The sequence below is a fragment of the Cinclus cinclus genome, chromosome 1, assembly GCF_963662255.1.
Source record: "Cinclus cinclus chromosome 1, bCinCin1.1, whole genome shotgun sequence".
Lineage (NCBI taxonomy): Eukaryota > Metazoa > Chordata > Aves > Passeriformes > Cinclidae > Cinclus > Cinclus cinclus.
The window spans coordinates 52,088,335-52,109,319 of record NC_085046.1 but is presented as its reverse complement, the minus strand read 5'-3'; the positions used below and the strand labels follow the sequence as shown (position 1 = coordinate 52,109,319).

General features: G+C 42.3%; 1 protein-coding gene across 3 annotated transcripts in view; it reads left to right on the top strand.

Annotated features, from left to right (window-relative positions):
* Positions 1 to 20,985, top strand: part of BLVRA (biliverdin reductase A) — a 33,607-nt gene that overhangs the window by 7,077 nt on the left and 5,545 nt on the right. For all 3 annotated transcript variants that reach the window (XM_062510227.1, XM_062510245.1, XM_062510237.1), the window contains 5 exons: positions 13,831 to 13,958; positions 15,534 to 15,653; positions 16,279 to 16,376; positions 17,823 to 17,930; positions 18,331 to 18,502. In XM_062510227.1, the coding sequence (XP_062366211.1) occupies positions 13,840 to 13,958; positions 15,534 to 15,653; positions 16,279 to 16,376; positions 17,823 to 17,930; positions 18,331 to 18,502 (617 nt within the window). In that variant the 5' untranslated portion in view covers positions 13,831 to 13,839. The remainder of the gene's footprint in view (positions 1 to 13,830; positions 13,959 to 15,533; positions 15,654 to 16,278; positions 16,377 to 17,822; positions 17,931 to 18,330; positions 18,503 to 20,985) is intronic.

The window sequence follows — 20,985 nt, the reverse complement described above, 5'->3', positions numbered from 1 at the left end:
ATTGCCAATGCATTTTTCTCCATTCCTCTGGCAGCAGAGTGCAGGCCTCAGTTTGCTTTCACCTGGAGGGGCGTGCAGTACACCTGGAACCGACTGCCCCAAGGGTGGAAACATAGCCCCACCATCTGCCATGGACTGATCCAGGCTGCACTGGAAAAGGGTGAAGCTCCAGAACATCTGCAATACATTGATGACATCATTGTGTGGGGGAACACGGCAATGGAAGTATTTGAGAAAGGAGAAAAGATCATCCAGATTCTGCTGGGAGCCGGTTTTGCCATCAAGAGGAGCAAAGTCAAAGGTCCTGCCCGAGAGATCCAGTTCCTGGGAGTAAAGTGGCAAGACGGGCGGCGCCAAATCCCCACTGAGGTCATCAATAAGATCACAGTGATGTCTCCACCAACCAACAAGAAGGAAACACAAGCTTTCCTAGGTGCCATAGGCTTTTGGAGAATGCACATTCCTGAGTGCAGCCAGATCGTCAGCCCTCTCTACCTCGTCACCTGGAAGAACGAATTCCACTGGGGCCCTGAGCAGCAGCAAGCCTTTGCCCAGATCAAGCAGGAGATTGCTCATGCTGTAGCCCTCGCCCCAGTCAGGATGGGACCAGAGGTGAAGAATGTGCTCTACTCTGCAGCCGGGAACAAGGGCTTGTCCTGGAGCCTTTGGCAGAAGGTACCTGGTAAGACCCAGGGCTGACCTCTGGGATTCTGGAGCCAAAGTTACAGAGGGTCTGAAGCCAACTACACCCCAACAGAGAAGGAGATCTTGGCTGCTTATGAAGGAGTTCAAGCTGCCTCAGAGTTGATTGGCACAGAAGCACAGCTCCTCCTGGCACCCCGACTACCAGTGCTGGGGTGGATGTTTAAAGGGAAGGTCCCCTCTACCCACCATGCCACCGATGCCACATGGAGCAAGTGGATCGCTGTCATCATGCAGCACGCCCGTATCGGAAACCCAAATCGCCCTGGGATGTTGGAAATAATTAAAAAGTGTCCAGAAGGTGAAAATTTTGGTCTTGCCGATGAAGAGGAGCAAGAACAAGTGACCTGGGCTGACGAAGCCCCGCCATACAACCAACTGCCAGCAGATGAAACTCACTACGCTCTTTTCACTGACGGTTCCTGTCGCATCGTGGGGATGAACTGCAAGTGGAAAGCAGCCGTATGGAGCCCCACACGACAGGTTGCACAAGCTACTGAAGGAGAAGGTGGATCAAGTCAACTTGCTGAACTCAAAGCCGTTCAGCTGGCCCTGGACATTGCTGAAAGAGAGAAGTGGCCAAAGCTTTACCTTTACACTGATTCATGGATGGTAGCCAATGCTCTGTGGGGCTGGCTGGAAAGATGGAAAAAAGCTAACTGGCAACGTAGGGGAAAACCAATCTGGGCTGCTGATGAGTGGAAAGACATTGCCAGTTGGGTAGAGAAGCTACCCGTAAAGGTCCGTCATGTAGATGCCCATGTCCCCAAGACTTGGGCTAATGAGGAGCACCGACACAATGAGCAAGTAGATCAGGCTGCAAGGATAGAGGTGTCACAGATAGACTTAGACTGGCAACACAAGGGAGAGTTGTTCCTGGCTCGATGGGCCCACAATGCCTCAGGTCATCAAGGCAGAGATGCTACCTATAAGTGGGCACGAGACTGAGGGGTGGATCTCACCATGGACAGTATTTCCCAGGTTATCCATGACTGTGAGACATGTGCTGCCATCAAGCAAGCCAAGCGAGTGAAGCCCCTCTGGTATGGGGGGCGGTGGTCCAAATATAAGTATGGGGAGGCCTGGCAGATTGACTACATCACACTGCCTCAGACACACCAAGGGAAGCGCTACGTGCTGACCATGGTAGTAGCCACCACTGGATGGTTGGAGACCTACCCTGTGCCTCATGCTACTGCCCGCAACACCATCCTGGGCCTGGAAAAACAAGTCCTTTGGAGACATGGTACCCCTGAGAGAATTGAGTCAAACAATAAAACTCATTTCAAGAACAGCCTCATAAACACCTGGGCCAGAGAACACGGCATCGAGTGGGTGTACCACATTCCTTATCACGCACCAGCGGCTGGGAAAGTGGAACGGTGCAATGGGCTACTTAAAACCACCTTGAAGGCACTGGGTGGGGGGACTTTCAGGAACTGGGAAATCATTTTACCAAAGGCCACATGGTTAGTGAACACCCGAGGTTCCACTAATCGAGCAGGCCCTGCCCAGTCTGAGCCCTTGAGAACACCAGATGGAGATAAGGTTCCAGTGGTGCACATGAGAAGTATGCTAGGAAAAACTTATTGGGTAAACTCTGCCTCCAGCAAAGACAATCCAATCTGTAGGATTGTTTTCGCTTAAGGTTATGTCTGGTAGGTGATACAAAAGATGGAGAAACCTGATGCATACCCCAAGGAGACCTTGTTTTAGGGGGAACTACCTATAATACTGTGCTTGTATCTGTAACTGCATGTATGTATATAGTTTAAAAGTTTTAACTTGATGTAGCATGTTGGTATGGGAAAAATTTGGGTGGACAATGGTGGGGGTTAGGTTTTTTTCCTCCCCTCTCTGTCTGTGGAATTTTTTCCCATCAACATGCTAAGAAGTACTGATGGCTAGTGATAGGGGGACGCTCCCTGTTCTTTTTTGGAGTTTCTCTTGAACAGCGAGGTGGGGGGAAGAGGGGGAACACTGTGAAATCAGAAGCAAGTAAAGGAGAGTTGGGGACAGTTGCTCGCTCTCTCACTTGTTTTGGCTCTCAGAAGAAAACTGCTGGAAAACCTTGCCCTGCCATCCCAATGCCAGGGAGCTGCCTCTTCTGGTGTGGGACCCCGCATCCCTGCTTGGACGCTCTCCTTCCTCAGCCTGCCACCTCCAAGCATCCTGTTTGAACACCAGGACCGACACTGTCCCTGAGGATCCATGAGCAGAGCCTTTCCTCCACCCTTCCCATTGGGACGCAGCCTCCATCACCCCCAACACTCCTGCAGCCCCGTGGGATCTCTGCATCTGCCTCTGTCCACCGGGAGCTGCTGGCACTGACTGCCAGCTGGGATGGGAACTGCACCACAGGGGAAAGGTGTCCCCAACTGAAAGAAATGTTACTGGGTTCCTGTTCTGTTTGTTGTTAATTTCATAGCTGTTGTTGTTTTGTTTGCCTTGTTGTATATACATATACGTATATATATCAAACTGATAGGCCTATCCCCATATCTTTGCCTCAGAGCCCCCTTAATTCCAAAATTATGCTAATTCAGAAGGAGAAATTTATTGGCTCCATTTCGAGGGAAGGCCCTACTCTTCCCTAGCACACACCTGTCTTTTTCAAACCAAAACAGAAATAAAGAAGGCAGCGGTGGTGCTTAAGTTTATTACCCAATTATAGTTATTTTTACATAGATTTTTGGAGAGGGTCTTTAAAGTTGCCAACAGCTTCACTGGTCCCAAATGGATGAGATTTAACAAAGTATGTAGAAGCCATGATGCCATTAATATCCTGGCACAATCCATCCTGTACCCTCTGCAGCTAGTGACACTGTGTGAACTCAGTCATCAAGTTGGTTTGTAATTTATTATGAGTTTTGTACCCATTGCACATTCATCTTCAGGAGTTGAAATATATGTTCATCTTTCTTCAGACATGTTTTTAATATAGGCAGCTTTGGAGTGGCTTTAGCCAAGTAGAATCTTCTACTTTGCTTGAAGTTGGACCGACCTGATGACAGTTTCTTGGGGTCCTTTTGGAGACTTTATGCAGCAATAGATCTGGTGATGGTGAATCTGTAAAGGGGCAATTGTAAACAGGAGCCAATTTGTACGTCGTTCTTTTACTTGTTTATTAACCCTGAGTGTGAGCCTTGTACCTTGGCATGCTTGAAGGTTTATGTTTTGGCATGCTCAGATCTGACCGACTGTACTGTTAAATCAAAACTAGTGGTATTTTAGCTGTCTTCTTGGTGTATAAAATGACATGTCTTCTTGAAGGAATCACAGGATCTGATGTGGGTAAACCTGGGAACTGGGAGACGTGGGGTTTGCTTTTGCATTGTATTCGGTTATACACAAATAAAGCATTGTTCTTCCTAAAGAACTTTGCACAGAACCTAATGTGCAGTTGCAGTACTGCGGGAAATATGCTTTTAGAGGTTTTCTGTAACCTTCTTAATTTTTTTGTTTTTTTTTTACTTTTTATTCAGGTTTTAGGTATGATACCGAATACTGTCTCTAGTGGCTTATGCCTCAGAAAAAGTGTTTGCTTTCTTAGGACAGTTTTAACAGATGAGTAGCACTTCGCAATTATTTGACTGCTAAAGCACACTGAATTGCAAACTAACTCTTCAGGAGAGAGAGGCTGGCCTCTGTGATTCTTGAGTGTTGTGTTGCTCATTAAGATGAAAACTACTGAGCTCTAAAGTTAGGAGGGAGTAACTGATATCATTACTTCTCTTTCAAAACCTTTTGTTTTTCCTTGCTCTCAAGCAATTTATGACATTGATAGATTTCCAAAAGATAATGGAATGGATAGCAACCATTGCATTTTTCAGGCCCTAGTGAGTGGTAGACTGATAAAATTACGAAGGTGATAGGGCATAATTTTTAAGATTACTACATTATGCAAAAGTCTATCTATTTCCGAAGTTATGTCAATCTAGTTATTAATGAAAAAAACAGTTTTATATCACCCTCAATTTGTTTTAGAAGGGAGAAAATCAGCTGAAAAAAGGACACTTGTCTGAGTAGCTAAATTCTGTGTGTATATTGTTTTCTTTGAAGAGAGTATGAGGCAGGCCTTCAGTGTTGAGTTGCTGTCATGCTAGCAGTGCAGGCAGAGGGTTTCATCAGCCATGGTAAGCAGTATCTTTATAGTGACTGCAGTGTGTAGTAGGAGTGCTTTTTTCTTTTGGGGAATTCTCAAAATAGGTCAGCCTGTTAGAGATCTGGGATGCAGTGACCTTTAGTGCACCGGAAGATAGGTATCGTCTGTTGGGTTGAGTCCATTAGGATATTAAAAAAACATACTTGTAGCTGGATATGTGTTTTGTTCTTGTGCATACTAATATTACAGTCAACAGCAAGAGCTCTTCTTTCTTAATGGGCTTGTAGGACTATTCTCACTGAGATAAATGGGATTACTTGCAATTAAAGCTAGGCAAGCATAGAATTCTTTTAAGATTTTAGTTTCAGATTAAATTAACAAGAGAAGGAAAAGAAAAAACCTATTGTTTTGTTGTTTATGGTAGGGTATTGTTTTATATAGATATTTCAGTGCAAACTTTAGTTATAGTCATATTTTCTAGATGTCTGATCTGTGTGGGATGTCCTGTAGTGAAGAAGAAAGGTTGTCATAATACCTGTTTCTTCCATTGCACTTATTGTCAGTAGGTCTGATAGTGCTTTACAGAAGAGTGAGGTTCCCACTGTTCTGGAACTGGGACTGATAGGAAAAGGGCATAATTGCCTTGGGTCAGCCAGTGAACTTCTGTGGGAAAGTAAGAATATAGCCTGTAAACACAGCTTTCCTGCTTCTGCCCAGCCCAGCTCTGCCCTCTGAAGAAGAAAGAGCTTGTAGAAAGGACTGCAGTAATTGGCAGGAAAATGCAGGGTCAAATGCAGTAATTGAGAAAATGTTTCAGAACATTTTTCTATAATTGTTCATTAATCACTTGAAGTCATGTTATAGCAAAAGGTTGGAAACCTCTTCTGGCATTAGGATTTATCCTAATTAATTCTAAATTAGAATTTAGATATCAGTCTATCAAGTGAGGTGGAGAAGCCTCTTCTCTCAGTAGGTGACACAGCAAAAAACAAAATGGCCAGCCTAAGTGAGGGAAGGGAATGGGCTGAGATTCTTGGGCATGTCTAATGTGCTGTCCTGTCATCTACACCTCTTTTGATTAGCTCTGAGCAGTTTTCCCAGAAATGAAGGTACGGATAAGTAGTTCTCCAATTGTTATTTTTTTAAAAGACACAGAAAGCTGTCAATTTTAAGCAATGTAAGAGTCAGCACAAAACAGCAATTCCTTTGTAAGAAATAGGTTTTTAAGCAGAGTCTCAGTAATTAGTGTTCATACACTTAGCTGCACAGAGACTTTACTTTGGGGGCTTTACTGCTCTGCAGGGAAGCTAGGGGACATGGTTCATGGTCCCCAGGGACCTGGCAGAGTTCAGCTTCATTATAGCTTTAGTGTTTATGCAGATGTTAAGTCAAAAATGTGGTGGAGGATGTTTCATGCTTTTTTTTTTTTCTTTTTTGAGTTAGTACCATTTTTAGCTTTATTCGGGATTATTTTTCTCAGGCACAGATTGGTAGTGTAGCAGTACTGTTGTTTGGTCACCTGGAAAATGAGAATCTGTGAATCACCGATAGCTCCAAAACAGTTTGTTCTCCTGAATGGACTTGACTCCAAATTAATTGACTTGTTGCTTGTTAAAATCTCCCCTCTCCCCCTTTTCCCCCCTCTCCCTTCTCTCTGTGTCAAATCTACTTTCAAAAACTTACAGAACATTAAAGCCTGAAAGAAATTCTGGGGACATTTTGTGGCTCTCTCTGCTTTAGGCGTATGCTAATTAGCCACATATAAGCAGCCTTCTGCTTAAATAGTAACAGCAATGAGGCTGCAGTTATATGCAATTATTTATTTACCTACCAGAAGTTTCACAAGACATTCTGTAAATCAGTCCAGAGCAGTCCCTGGAAACTTTTTATAAGTAAGGGTTTAATATTTTTTTTTATAAAACGGGAGTCCTTCATATCCATCTCTAGTTAATTTTTCAGGTGCCCCTAAGCAGGCTACTTTCTTGGATAGTTTGAAACTTAGCAGCATAGGTATATTGAAATGTAATTTGAGTTTCAAACAAAATGGGTCTGGCTGAAGACAGGACCCAGAGATATGTAGAGAAGCTATTTTAAAAGTGTTTTTCCTCTTCAGACTAGCAACCAAATCACAAAGGGCAACTACAGGCAAGAGAACAGGATGAAGTGGTCATTCTTAGCTGCGCATGTACATCACGGAACTTCTGTTTCAATCCTCCATAGTGTGGAACATGTCACATATTAAAACCAGATCTTCAGATTTTTTCAGTACTTCTCATGGTTTTATATTACTTTTGTGAGATGATTTTGCTTCAAGTATGGATTTGCAGGCTCTGGAAAGCTGCCATGTGATGGGTGTTGGGACCAGGGCAGACTCCAGGGTTAGCAGAACTGTGTTTAAATAAAAGTTTTCCTCCTGCTCAGGTATTAATGCTGGAGGCAGCATATCTGTTACAACTGCAGTTCTTTATTATCAGCCATCTGCTGGTTAGAGTAAAGGTGCTTGTTTGGCAGCTTAACACAGCATCTGTCCATATATCAATGTAACTATATCAACTTCAACTTTGGCAGTCAGCTGGAAAACCATAATTTAATTGGTGAACCTGCATATAAATGTAAAACAATGCAGGCATATTGTTCCAAGTGGCATTTAAAAGCCAGGAACAAAAGTCCCCCTCTGGCTATTTCCAAAGTACAGCGGTGCCAGTCAGGATGAGAGATTGTTTTGTGCTGGCAAACCTCTGTGAGAGTTGGTACCTTGAAGTTATAACTCACTCAGCAGAGCCGATGTGCCTGTCAGAAGGCTGTGGCCTGGGTTGTGATAGCCAGAGAGATAGGTGGGACAGATGAAGAGGTGTGCTGATCAGGGTAGATAATTAGGTCTATAACAAACAGCTCTCAAGGAAAATGTACATTTGCAAATTGCTCTATTACTTCCATGTGCTGCTGTTTTCCTCTGAAATGTGGAAACTGTAAATGGTCTTGGCAGGTCTTTGAGAAAATTTCTGATTCTCATTTTATGTTCAATTAATGTTTTGAAGAAAAGTGACAAAGAGTGTTAGGGGTTACCTTTCTGACTGTCTTTTTCTTGCAGAAACTTTACTTTTCTCTCTATATTGGAGTAAAAGCAGAGCAAAAATAATCCATCATGCTAACTGAATTCAAACAATATTTTTTTTGCCTTTTTATTTAAGATCTTCAATTGGGAAACTGTGCAGGGCCTCCTTCTGGGGTTACTTCAGCATACAGAGAAATTAAAGCACATAACTAGTTTCCTGCAGAAAAAAATGTATTTATGCTTTTGAATAGGCTGCCAAAAATGGAGTATTTGTGAGTTTTTCCTTTTTAAATAATGACACTAACAGAATCCACTCTGTTCAGCTTCTGCTCACTGTGCTCTAGGCATATGTTTCCTGCTAAGGGGAGATGATGAGAGCAAGATGTGGTGGCACAGGTTGTAGCATGTACCAACACCCTGAGTACAGCATCCACCAGATCTCTGGATATTTGAAATCAGAAAGTTAGGGCTGAGAGAAGCCTCCAGTTTTCAGCTTGATGGTTTTACAGTGACTGCTGTTGTCTATCTGGTACTTCCCAGTAAACTTTTGTTGAGAAAGGTTCTGCAACCCTCATCTCAGGGCTCTGCTGCAGTAAGAGAGAAAATATTTTGTATGATATCTAAAGAACAAATCCATTTGAAGGGAGCTTTGGAAAACTTCCTCAGTCTGTTACCAAATATCAGCAAAAATAACAACTCTTAAATGACAGTATAGCATTAAGATGTCATTCTTTATACAGAAAAGGTCCTGTTTATATACTGTATTTTATGCATATATATATATGTATTATTTACATATATTCATTGATTTTCCCAGAATAAACATACATACTATAATATTTTCCCAGAAATCATTAACGTATTTTTTCTCCCCTTTACATATATGTTCTTTTGTCCTGGGGTCTTTTTGGTGGTCCCTGATGGTCAGCGACCCCAAAGTCATACCTGACTGCCTAGTAAACTGCTAAAATTTGGCACAGCTGGGATGGTTGCTTTCCAGTTCTTCTTACAGAATGGGTATGCAGTTCCATAGGCCAATGGTTTTTGAAGAATAAACATTGTGTTAACTCACCAGGTGCAGACAATTTTTTCATCTGGCAACAAGTCCAGCCAAGTTTTTTGTTAGAGGAAAAGATCAAGCTGAATGCAACAGCCTGAAAGAGGCAAGACTTCCATAGTCCTGATCAGTGTTTAGGCTTAAAATGTATTCCCAGCACATACATGCAGGGCAGACATACACACCATGTATATGTATGTGCATATGGTACATGTCCAGATGTACAGATCACAGACAGAACACTCACAGAAACACAGACGGCACCAGCAGTCTCCTTGTGCTCACCTCTCTCACTGAGCAGGGTGAAGGTCTGCTGGTGAGGGTGTGTATGTATGTTCATGTGTACAAGGGGGATTCTTCCAGCAGCCAGGCTCATAGACACTCATGGTTCAACTGCTGAGTATGCAAAAGTGAACTAACCTTGACAACAGTATTTTCAGATTAAATACTTACCTGTGAGGTTTCTGCTACTCTTAAGGTATAGGTGGCACTTCAGGCAGTACACTTTAAAACACCAGGCTGAGATTGCTTCAGGAAAGCCTCCTGCATCTGTTATGCTATTACCTGCGACATTAACTACAAAATATTTTAATTTTTGATGTGAGTCATTCATATTTGTGATAACGAGAGTTTGAAAACTTCAGGGAAAATGCAGAAGGCTTACTGAAATTCTTTATAAATCACGGGAGAAGGTGTTTGTACTCATTCTGCAATGCCTAGACATGCCATGAGAAATTTTCTTGAAGGGAAGATAATTCCTAATTTCTGCCTTTTAGCTTGCTTCTGCACTACTTTGCTTGGCCTTAGTGATGTTGCACAAAGCAGAGGTAAGCCTCACTTCCCTCAGGCTTATCTCAGTGAGTGTTAGCAGTTTTGAGATGTAGTGTCACACTTGTTACTGCGCTGGGGAGGAACACTGTTGCTGGGTGACGGGTTTCTTTGGACTTACTCCATTGTTTGTTTTGCTGCTAAATATTCCTGCTTTGCTGCTAAATTTTGCAAGAATATTTGGGTATAGAGCCTTTTTAATTTTTTTTTGTTAATTGCTAAAGAGTACCCTGGATTTAATGCAGGAAATACGCAGCAGTAGCACAGAAAGCTCAAGAGCAGAGGAGTGATGGTATGATGATATATTGGTATAGAATAAATTATCCTCTTCAGCTATTTGCCTTTCTCAGCTCCTTCTGTGTCATGCAGGATTCATCTCCCTTGGTAAGAGGAGCCACTTGTGCTGGCTGTCAGTGGGGAAGAGCTCCCTTAGCAGTTGGTGGCAGCCACCATCCCCCTTGTCCCAGTTCAGAGGGGACCTGTGGTGAGCCTGGCAGGGCTGCCTGCAACCCAGCCAAGGTGGGTGCTCCTGCAATATGGGAGGCATTCCTTAGTCACAGCATGAGAGCATGAAAAACTTCTCCTATTCTTCTCATCAGCTCTCTCTGCTTTCTTACAGCCGATTAGGAAAAGGTAGAGAAAATGCTTTTGGACAGTGGCCAGTATACTGTTATATCATTTACAGTATGACTTTTTTCCAGTATGATGGGAACCGAAGTTCAGCAGCCTTGAAAATGCCTCTGAAATCCTTTTTGTTAAAGCTTTAACAGCGATCACTGATTTTAAGAAAAAGGCGTGAAGGGCAGGCAGAGCAGTTTGTGATTTGGGATTATTGTAGCTGTTATCCTCTTGTAAAGGTTTGAAAGAAGAAGCAAATTTTTATATATTCATCTGAACTCCCAGATGAGAATTGTCTATTCTGCTCTTACCTGGTTTGTAACAGTCCTGAAAACCACCTAATTTACTTTTCTGCCTGAGCAGCTGCAGATTTTGGTGTGTGAGCAAAATGAGGGTAATAAAAAGCCACAGCAGGGATGCAAACATAGCAGTTTTTCTCTTAGCTACATGCGTAAGCAAAAGTTCCGGAACATACATTTAGTAGCTGTCTCGTTTGGTATATTAGCCACCAAACCCTTGACCTGGACCAAATGGCTGGTTGCTATGGCAACCGGTTGCACATTCTGTTCTTAGGTTAAAATCATCTTGCTTCTCTCAAAAGTTAGTTTTGAGGAGATCAGAAGAAACTAGGAAATTTTTTTTTAAAGGAGAGGCAAAAATATTGATGTTCAGCTACCTGAGCATCTGCAGAAACATTCTTTGTTCCCTGAAGATGGAAGTCAGCTCCCCCACTTTTTTCACTTCGTTGAAGCAGAGGTAAGCAGCTCACCAGCAAAAAAAAAAAAAAAAAAAAAAACAAAAAAAGAAAAGAAAAAAAAAGTTATAAATGGTTCTTGGAAATAACATGATTGTAGGAATTTTTTGCTGTATGACTCCAAATCTCACTGAAGACAATGGGAAAATATTAACCGCTTAACACTCCACTAACCTTGAAAAATTCTGAACTTAAAGTAAGCTCATGATCAGCTCTTTTCAAGCTGGACTTGTGAGAGACTGGAAAGATTGATGTCTTGAGATGTTGTGGACTGCATGCGTGTGGAGGAAGGGGCAGGTCAGGCCTTGCTCTGGCAAAGCAGTGCCCTGCCCTCTACACCCCCACCCTAGAGCCTGTATTCCAGCCTGGCAGTGTCTGCCAATCCTTGGCACACCAGAGGCAATGCTCCATGCCTGCCTCTGGAGCCCCTAGCTCAGCTTCTGAGTGGCCAAATGACCAGAAGTCCTACCTGGTGGGAATGGCCCAGGAATACCAGGGGGTATTTAAGACTGAACACAAGGCAGGCAGATGTCTTGACTGTACCTCCTCTTGGAATGTCTGTCTGTACACTGCTGGAACCCAGGAGCTGGTAGCTATATTTGTTTTTTTTTCTATATATTTTCTGTTTCTCTTTCTTTCTTGCTCTCTCTTCTTCTATTTCCCTCTTTTTGAATTTTTGAGTAACTTAAAATTGAACTGTCTTAGAATTTGCAAAGTTGAATGAGCCAACTTAATGCTTTGGAAAGGGTTTTCTGTTGATTGAATGTTGCGCTAAGCTTGCCAGGTTTCTCTGGTTTTCTAAATTTGCTAGTAAAATCTTTTTTGTTGTTTTGACCTCTTGAGAATATCTTCTTGGTACTTCTCCTGTCCATCTAACTCAGAGTACATGAACAACTGTAAACCCTTTTGAAAGTCTCATTGATCAATGTTATTTGGAACCTTAAAATACTAAAAAGATTCTTGCTATGACAGTGGTCAAACACTGTAGCAGGGGCATGGGACATTGAAGGATTGCCAGCCATGGGGGCAGTCAGAACTCAGCATGGCCCTGGTGCAACTGAAGGGGGTTTGGATTGGGTGAACTTCTGGGGCTCCTTCCAGCAGAGGTCATTCTGCAAGTCTGTCTTTTTCTCTTTGGCCATAGAGAAAATCAAATGTTATGGAGAGCTCAGACCAGGACTCTGCCTGTGGGTGGTATTGAAAATGAGTTTTGTGGTTATGTTGCCCTCCTTTCCCCCCTCCTCTCTTAGCCCTACACACTTCCCTGGAGAATAGCATCACCATGCCATACCTCAAATTCTTGGTAATAAAATGTCACTGTAATTCCCCTAGAGAACTCTTTGACATATCACTAATTTATTTTCTTACACTGAACATGCTTTCTCCATGTTTTACCTTTGTATCTTTTTATCATATATAAAGTGAGTGGCATTCAGTGCCATAAGCAGGAGCCTAAAGGAAAACAAAATACAGACATGGCATGTGACTGGAGAGGGGATCTTTTTTCCTTTGTGCCAGCAGCTGTCAACCTCTAGCACTGCCAGAACAGTCACTCGTCTTTGCTGCTGCACTGTGATCTTGTCAGACAAGAGGCAGAAGGTGGAGTTAAGTGAGGTTGTCCATTTACCCATCTCAATCTCAGAAAGATGTGAAGGGCTGCAGTCAAGCAGTGTAAACAATCTAAAGAGTTCACTCAACTGCAGGGATTGGCAGTGGAAGGAAGAAGACTGAAACAGAAGAAATAGAGATTGAAGGGATGCTTTCATGTGGTGGAAGGAACAAAATACGAAGAGGGTGTGATCTGACCTTAGTCATTTTAGGCCACTTTCCTGTAAATCTTCAATTAATTTACAAAGCATTGCTAGTCCTCAGGGTGCTGGAACAGAGCAGGTTTGAAAAGTTTCATCAGTTGCCAAGTGCTGTTGCAGATCAACAGCAAATCATAAAACCTACAGAAGGATTTATTGCCAGAGGCCCAGCAGCCCAGCCAGTGAGTGGAATCAATACCTGTCTCACCCTCCATGTTATGCAGTTGTGTCAGCAATTGCATTTGGGAGATGTAAATCTTAAAGACATGCCTGCTTGTCATTAAAGAGATGACAGAACTTTCTTTGTGCATGGAAATGCCAAGCAAGCATCTTGATCAAATTAGATGGTTGGTTACAGCTTGACATTGTAGGATGTGCTGGTGGTTACATGGGGAACGAAGAGATACTCTTTGCTTCCTATCCCAAAATATTCCAGCTATGCTGCTGAGTACTGGGACTGGCTGTGTGGCACCATGCTGCAGACGCTCAGGAAGTCAGCAGGGTTTATATAAAGCTCTGCTGGGTTTGCAGAACCTTTTGGCTCCTTTCCAGCTTGGAAGTAGCCATATAAATAGAATGATGTCTCACTTTTGAAGTCTGCTTTCTATTCATAGAAAGGAAGAACTTTGCTGGAGCTGTGATTTAATAGCTGTTAAATACAAATCTCAAGACCAGTCCTGTGAGAGGCTGAACTGCTTGATCCCATTTCAATGGGATATGAGTGAGCTTAGTAGCCTATAGCATCATATCTCTGTTAGCTGGTTTCTGACACTTGAATAAGGTTTGGTGCTATTAAAACAGGGTTCAAGAGTAACCATTCTCCCACCTTCCCTCCCAGTTGCACTTGTCCCTGTTACAAGAAAAAAAAAGTTACCTTTTTCTTTTTTTTCTTTTATTTGACAGATTAGCAAAATGTTTGGGGCAGTGGTAGTTGGAGCTGGAATTGCTGGCTTAGCACGAATCCGAGACTTGATGAATCCGATGCCTTCCAGCCCTTCTGAGCACCTGAAACTCTTTGGATTTGTATCCAGGTTAGAAATTTCATCTTATCATGTCTAATACCCATAATACAGTGGGGGTTTTTTTATTCCTTTTCAAGCCAAAAAGGGAAAGTTCATGCAAAGATGCCTGTCATTCTGAGTGGCAACTCAGAAGTGAGTACAGAAAGTTTTGCAAGAGGGAACAAATAGATTACCTTAGTGAGATCTTTCAGAAATTATTAAAATAAAAACTGAGAGATGTTCTTGCTGTAGAATCTGTGGGATAAAAAGAAGTTGTCTGACTGGAATTTCCTGTATATTTAAGGTAGTGCAAACAATAAGTACTCTAATGATCTAGTGTCTGCGTGTTCTAGTGTCTGCACTTCTAGAAATGTTAAAAAAGTGAGTTTTACAGGGTTCTAAATTTGCAAAATCGTGTTTTAATGCCCCCAATACTCCAACTTCATAATAAAATTCTGTTTTTTAAACCAGGTATGGAACCCGTAGATTTCCAAAGAATATCCCATGATTTGCTACATGCAATCAGGTTGCTTCTTATCCTTCCTATGCTTCTTAAAGAACAGTTTTTCTCACTAGTTTGGAACTGTGGAAATTTGGTGTGTACCTTCCTCTGAGCATTCCTGATGGACTGTCTGGCCCATTACAGTGGAGCATAAAAGTTTGAAATAGTTAGGGAGTACCTTTATGGATCTCAGATTGTGAGTGTATTTTTCCAGCTATATTTAAATCATGCAGGGTTGTTTGAGATGGAAAGGACCGATTAAGTCACCCACTTTATCTTCCTGCCAAATACTCTTTTGGTTCTCTGATGCCTCTGTCAGTGCTACAGGTAGCCTTTGAAGAGCACTGTAGATAGGGTTTCCACCACTGATTTTTTTGAGAGGCAATGGTGTTGAAATGCATGATTCACAGTAATATTCCTTGGATTCCCATCACATGCAAACATCACCTGTCCTTGTTTTCAAGTCCTGCTTGTGGCCTGCCTTCCTACTCTCTGTCACCTATCCTAACACTGTCACTGCCTGCTGCAGTCAGTAGTAATGCAAAGGGCTTTTGGAGGCATTGTGTGTTTTTCATTTTCAGTTGGAGCTGTGCTCAGCTTGCTGCCCAAGAGAGCTTTTCCCTTAGCACTGACATGCTGTGTGTGTTGCAAGGTGAGCCATCATAGCCAAGCATCTGCTTTGTCCCTCTCCTGCTTGTCTGTACTTGTAGCTGTGTGTGTCCCTGCTATCTCAAGTGCTTTTGTCCACGTTGTCCAGGATGATGGGGAGAAGTTCTCCCATAGGAGCACTGTCCTCTTTCAAGTCACTCTTTTACAACATCTCTTTGGAAATAATGCTTATTAAAAACCAAAACACCAAAACCAAAAAAGGACTTGACAGTTCAATAGCAGGCCAGTTTCTGGACTGATACAACAACCTTCTCCATTCCACTTCTGTAAGTGCTCGTCCTCTTCCTGGATAAGAAACTGGTTGTTATACCCTGGTTGAACTCAGTGAGGCAGTGGTCCATGGGAACAATTTTTAAGTACTGCTGCACAATATATGGTTGGGAAGAATGGACTGTGACAATTATACTCTGGTTGTATTTATGCTAAATATGCAGGAGGAGTTTTGGCAATATTAATGAGGCTAAGCAGATTAGCCTGGAAGATGCTCTGAGCAGCAAAGACATCCAGGCAGCCTTCATCAGCACAGAAAACAGAAGCCATGAAGAAACCATCAGGTATTTTGGGGGTTCCCCCCACCCTTCTTTTCCACCTTTCCCTCCTGTATTTTAGAAGCATAGACGAGCTGTGTAAAACTGTTGCAGGAGAAGATATGAACACTGAGGAAAGACTGCCAGACTAGGGGCCTGAAGTGAATGACAGTGAGTTCCCTAGAGCACCAGTAAGCCCTGGAAGAGAGTAGGATTTAAGAAGCATTAATTTCCCAAGTAATTCTATTTCCGCACCTCTAGGCCTGTGTTTGATGGACAGGTATCTTAAAACAGGATTTAAAGCCTTTCCTCACAGATTATATTGTGGAAGGGTAGTCCGGTGCCCCACTCCAATTACTTACATGTCTGTAAATGAGAAATTGCAGTGCTCAATGCTGTAGCATTTTAGCAATTTGATGTAGGTGAGTGAGGGAATTCTGTGGCAAAAGAAGAATTAAAACCCTGTTCTCCTGCTGTTTAAATGTGTTGTGTAGCCACCACACCATCCTTGCTAGGAAAGTTGTCATTTATTTCTCTTACTTCATGTTGTGCATCTCTCCATGTGAAGCTGGGTGTGGGAATGAGAAGCAGGTTGCACTGTGGTGAGAGAGGATTAGGGTAATACCCTCTTTAATGGCTTTATCCCTTTCAGAATGTTCTTAGAAGCTGGGAAACATGTCCTTGTTGAGTACCCCATGACTTTGTCTGCTAAGGCAGCCCATGAGCTCTGGGAGATGGCAGAGCAGAAAGGTAACACATTTGTTTTCAAGAGTGTAAGCAGTCTTATCTGTTGGGTAGCACCAAAAGTACCAATCTCAAAGGCAAATCTCCAGCCTGCTTTTAGTCATCACATGCAAGGGAGTATGACTGTCTTAGAGATGTGCCAGTCTAGGATGCAAGACTTGTGCCAATAGGGGAACAAGCACACAAATGTCAATGCTAAGAGTAAGGTATGTTTGCCCTCACAAAAACTCTAGCCTCTATTTGTGACACTTAGAATGCAGTTAAAGGGGAAAACTTGTGTCACTGTGATAGTAAAGCACTTGATGAGTGCAGCTATTGGACTTGTGCAATTCCATGTCTTCTCTCTCCCTGGAAATGAAACTGTATGCAGCTCTCCTAGCTTCTTCCATTTGTGATCTGCTGGCCACACAGAGCTGCTCATGCTACTGTAGGCCAGCAAGGCATCCCTGTCTGAAAGACAGCTTGTCTCTAAGCAAAATCTCTTTATTTCCAGAAAGTGTGTTGTCCCATCCCAGTGGTGCAAAGAGTCAGAAACAGGCAGTTCAGCTGGGGCCAGTGAGGATGAATGGGTCTGCAAGGAAAAGAGCAGTGCTGGGCAGAAGTGGAGTGCAAATCATTTGGACAAGCTGCACTTTTTATACCACTGCTTCTTAAAGATCTCCTTTGTGACTTTTGTCCTGAGATGCTGGAGGTGTAGGATTTCTGCTTTGCTGTTTCCCTGTACCAACACAAATTACTGCCTTGTTGCTCACCAAATGGTTTCCCATTGAGCAGAATTTATGGCTCTTTTCTTGAAGCAGCAGCAGTTAGTATCAGCAGCTTACAATGACTCTCCTGGAAATCTTCCAGAAAAACACATACTGAATGAAGGACACATTCAACTTGTATTCGATATTTCACTCTATTTCAAAGCAGTAATTTAATTGCATTGGAGGAGATACTCCTTAACATATTGTTTCAATCTGGGTCTGGGCATTATGCTATTTTTTCCCCTTCCTTTTTCTTTCCTACTACCCTGGGAGGAAAAATGCAGAACAAGGAAATGTAGGAAATGTGAGGGGAAAGAGGCCAAGAATTAATCCATCCGTTACTCTGAAGACTGATGCTTCAGCCTTAGCTGGGTACTGACTTTCATTACAGAGTTTCTGTTAAACATAGTGACTACTGTTCCTGTAGTCTCTGTATTTGTTGTCTTCTGAAAATCCTTAGCCCAGATTGATGCTTCAGATCAGGACCCATGTTTCCATGTCTGATTTTCTTCCTAACATCACTTTGTGAGGCATGCATTAGAATATTTCTGCCTGAGTTCCCACTGGCTAGTGAAGCCTTTACTGTTTAGACAGGACTTTGATTCACACAGAAAACTTCCATTTAATCTATCCTGCTTTTTGCCTTTGTGTGTGTGTGTGTGTGTGTGCGTGCTTTTGTTTTGTTTTGTTTTCTTAATGGCAGGTAAAGTACTCCATGTTGAGCACATTGAACTTCTTACTGAAGAGTACAAGCAGCTGAAAAAAGAGGTGGCTGGGAAAGACCTGGTGAAGGGAACATTGCATTTCACAGGTCAGTAGCTCTGAAGAAATCGAAGTCCATCTGGATTTGCTCCCCAGGGATGCCAGTGCTTCCAGGCTTCATTCAGTCTTTTCACACAGCTCTGTCTATAATCTGAGTAGACACAGATTCTGGTTCTGGATAGTTCCCTTGTTGAATTCACATACACCCTCCTGTCCTCAACATGTCCAGAAGGGTTTGTTGTATATGTGCTTTGTGCAGCCCTCTCTGCCACAGTTCATCAACTGATCTGTTTTGACATTAAATGTGTTTTTTGACTTTTGTACTCAGTCCATCCACTGACCTTTCTACACCCCGATCTTTAAGCCTGCAACACTGCAGTTTCTTCATCCTTTGCTATACAGAAGGCATTATTGTGTTTCCTATTCCTCAAGAGTTTCTAATCCACCAGGTAGTGTCCTCGATGAAAACAAATCAGGATTCCCAGCTTTCAGTGGAATTGCCCGTCTGACGTGGCTGATTGACCTCTTTGGAGACCTCACTGTTACCTCTGCCACCAGAGAGAAGCAGAAGGATAAGAATTATTCCAGAATGACTGTTCACTTCCAGACATCAAACAAGAAGTGAGTAATGCCTATGGCAACATGTGAGCCAGGCTCCTCATCACATGCGGGACTTCTGCCTGCAGGAGTTGTGCATCCTCTTCTCCTTTTGTGGAAACAGAATGGGTGGAGGCTGGCATGAAAGTTACATGTCTTTTGAAGATGCATTTTACAATATTGAGTTTTATCTCCCTTTTATTATTAGGTGATGACAATATCCTTCCTATCAACTAGGATATTTTTAATAGCCTCGCTAAAAAGTGGTGTATTATAACTACAGAGTAGGTCACCAGTATTTCACACTGTCACTTGACTGCTCAGCTGGGTCCAGAGAGTGGTGGAAACTCTCAGGTTTGGTCATTGTGGACCATCTGGGCAGCATTCATGTCCTTTCAAATAAGTTGAAGTTACTTGCAGCATCAGTTTAAAGCAACAAGATACAATTTGAGAAATATCTGACATGAAAAGATAGAGAGGAATGATCCAGTGGTGATAGAACTCCTTGTTTCTCTTTTCCTTTTTTTTTTTTTTATGGTTGCAGATTTGTTGATAGAGCATTTAAAAAGACCAAACCTAACCCAGCATTTCAGATAAATGTTTAGTTAAGGTAGTAACCTGAAGGACTGGCTATTTGGGGAGTGAAGAATGAGTGAGTAATCAGTGCTCCATTAAACTCTTAATTTCACCACAGGTCTGGTTAAGCATTTCACCAACAACTCCTACAAACCCCATTGCAGTTTATCATGGGATTATCATCTTGTATTAGCAATCTTCCTCTCTCTTTAAATAAAACACCATTCCCAATTCCTGTTGAAATGCAGTTGTGAGAGGACAGAACTCTGTATACAAGCTCTGTTTACCCTCTTAGCAATTTGCTAGTAACATAAGTAGCTGTAAAGATCTAGATAGGGTGAGATTTTGAACTAATTCCAGCAGATGGAACTAGCGGGTGGTTTAAATGTTTCCCTGGCTGTTCTGTCTCCTGGGTATCCTTAGCTGTTATGTATGATATTTGCTGGGTACAGAGTTGTCTCTAGATTACTTTTTTTTCCTGCTCCTCAGCACTAACCAGTATTTGCTCCTCTTGGCCACTACTATTTGTATGGATCAGTGTTTTCTCACCATAAGTGTTTTAATAACTTTGGGGACAGTCAGTTTTATTCCTCTGGGATAATTCAGGGTGGGTGGAAAATTACATAGTGTTCCTGTATTGTGTTCAGTGTTGGGGCCATATTTCCTGCTGACCTTCCACCACTGACGTCAGTGGAGTTACTGCAGTGGGGAATTTGGCCCAGTCTCTGTCAAATGAAGTTATGGCCCAGCAGTAATGGTGGAGGTGTTATGGATCTAATTTGCCCAACCTTTATTTTGCAGAAGAATGGGAAAGGTCTGTACTTTTCATGAGAGCTATCCTGTCCTTTTTTTGAAAGGCATGAATACAGTAACCTTGAGAAATCAGGTTAATTCATCCTATTTTCTGCCTTGGAAAATACAGCAGGTGCAGAATGCAGGAGCCTGTGTTCTGCTTGTTAAGCAGGGATTTGTGCAAAGGGTGTAGTCTGTCTCCACTGCACAGCCCACCCTGGCTGCTCTTCTGGCTCTGGGTGGATTTTGGAGGTGTGTGTTAATTCCTGCACCCAGCTATTTGAGAGATGACGTCTGCCTCTGTTGTGTGTCCAAGACAGCTGAGCTGACAGCCTCTCTGTGATACAGCATTGAGCAATACAGGAAAAGCCAAACCTCTACTGACAGCACGTCTGGTTTGGGACTGCAGTTCCTGTCCCGGGATTACAGAGCTTGGATTCAGTAAATGTCAGAAATCAATTTCTAGTGCAAGCTGGAGAGATAATGATTTGGGCAGCATCTCTTTTGATGTTAACTAGGGATAGGGTCCAATTGTCTCATTCCCATCCAAGCCAAGGGAGCCTCTCATTGATTTAATGATAAATTAAAAATATTGGGATTTTCAAAGATTTAAAAGGAAAATGTTTAAAAGAAATCAAAGTCATTTTCTAAACATATTCTGACAAGAAACATTTGAAGTTATGTTTTTATGGAGAGCTAAGCTTACAGAATCTAATAAAATATCTTCAAATTGAACATTTATTGAAAATGACATAATACATGCTTTCTGCAGAAGTTGCTGCATAAAATTTTAAGCTGAGTGGACCCAGAATTCTTTCAAGCTTAATTCTTTTGGAGGTACAGATAGTGTTTGCTTCATATTGGTTTATTGAGCTATTGCCATCTAGCAAGGGCTGCTCATTATTTGAGGAAAAAGGAAATGAAAAAAGTAAAAATACTTTCTCAGTGTAGCTGGGGAAATGTTATCCCTTTACAATTTGGAAAGACACAATGACCATAGAAAGGCTGGGTGTTTTCTTCACTACAGACTGTTTGCTTTGCAAATAGTCAATATAAAGGTGGTTTGTTAGTGCTTGATTAAATTTTCGTTTTCTTTAACTGCCCAACATGTGACCTGGCTTTAATTCAGATATCAAAAA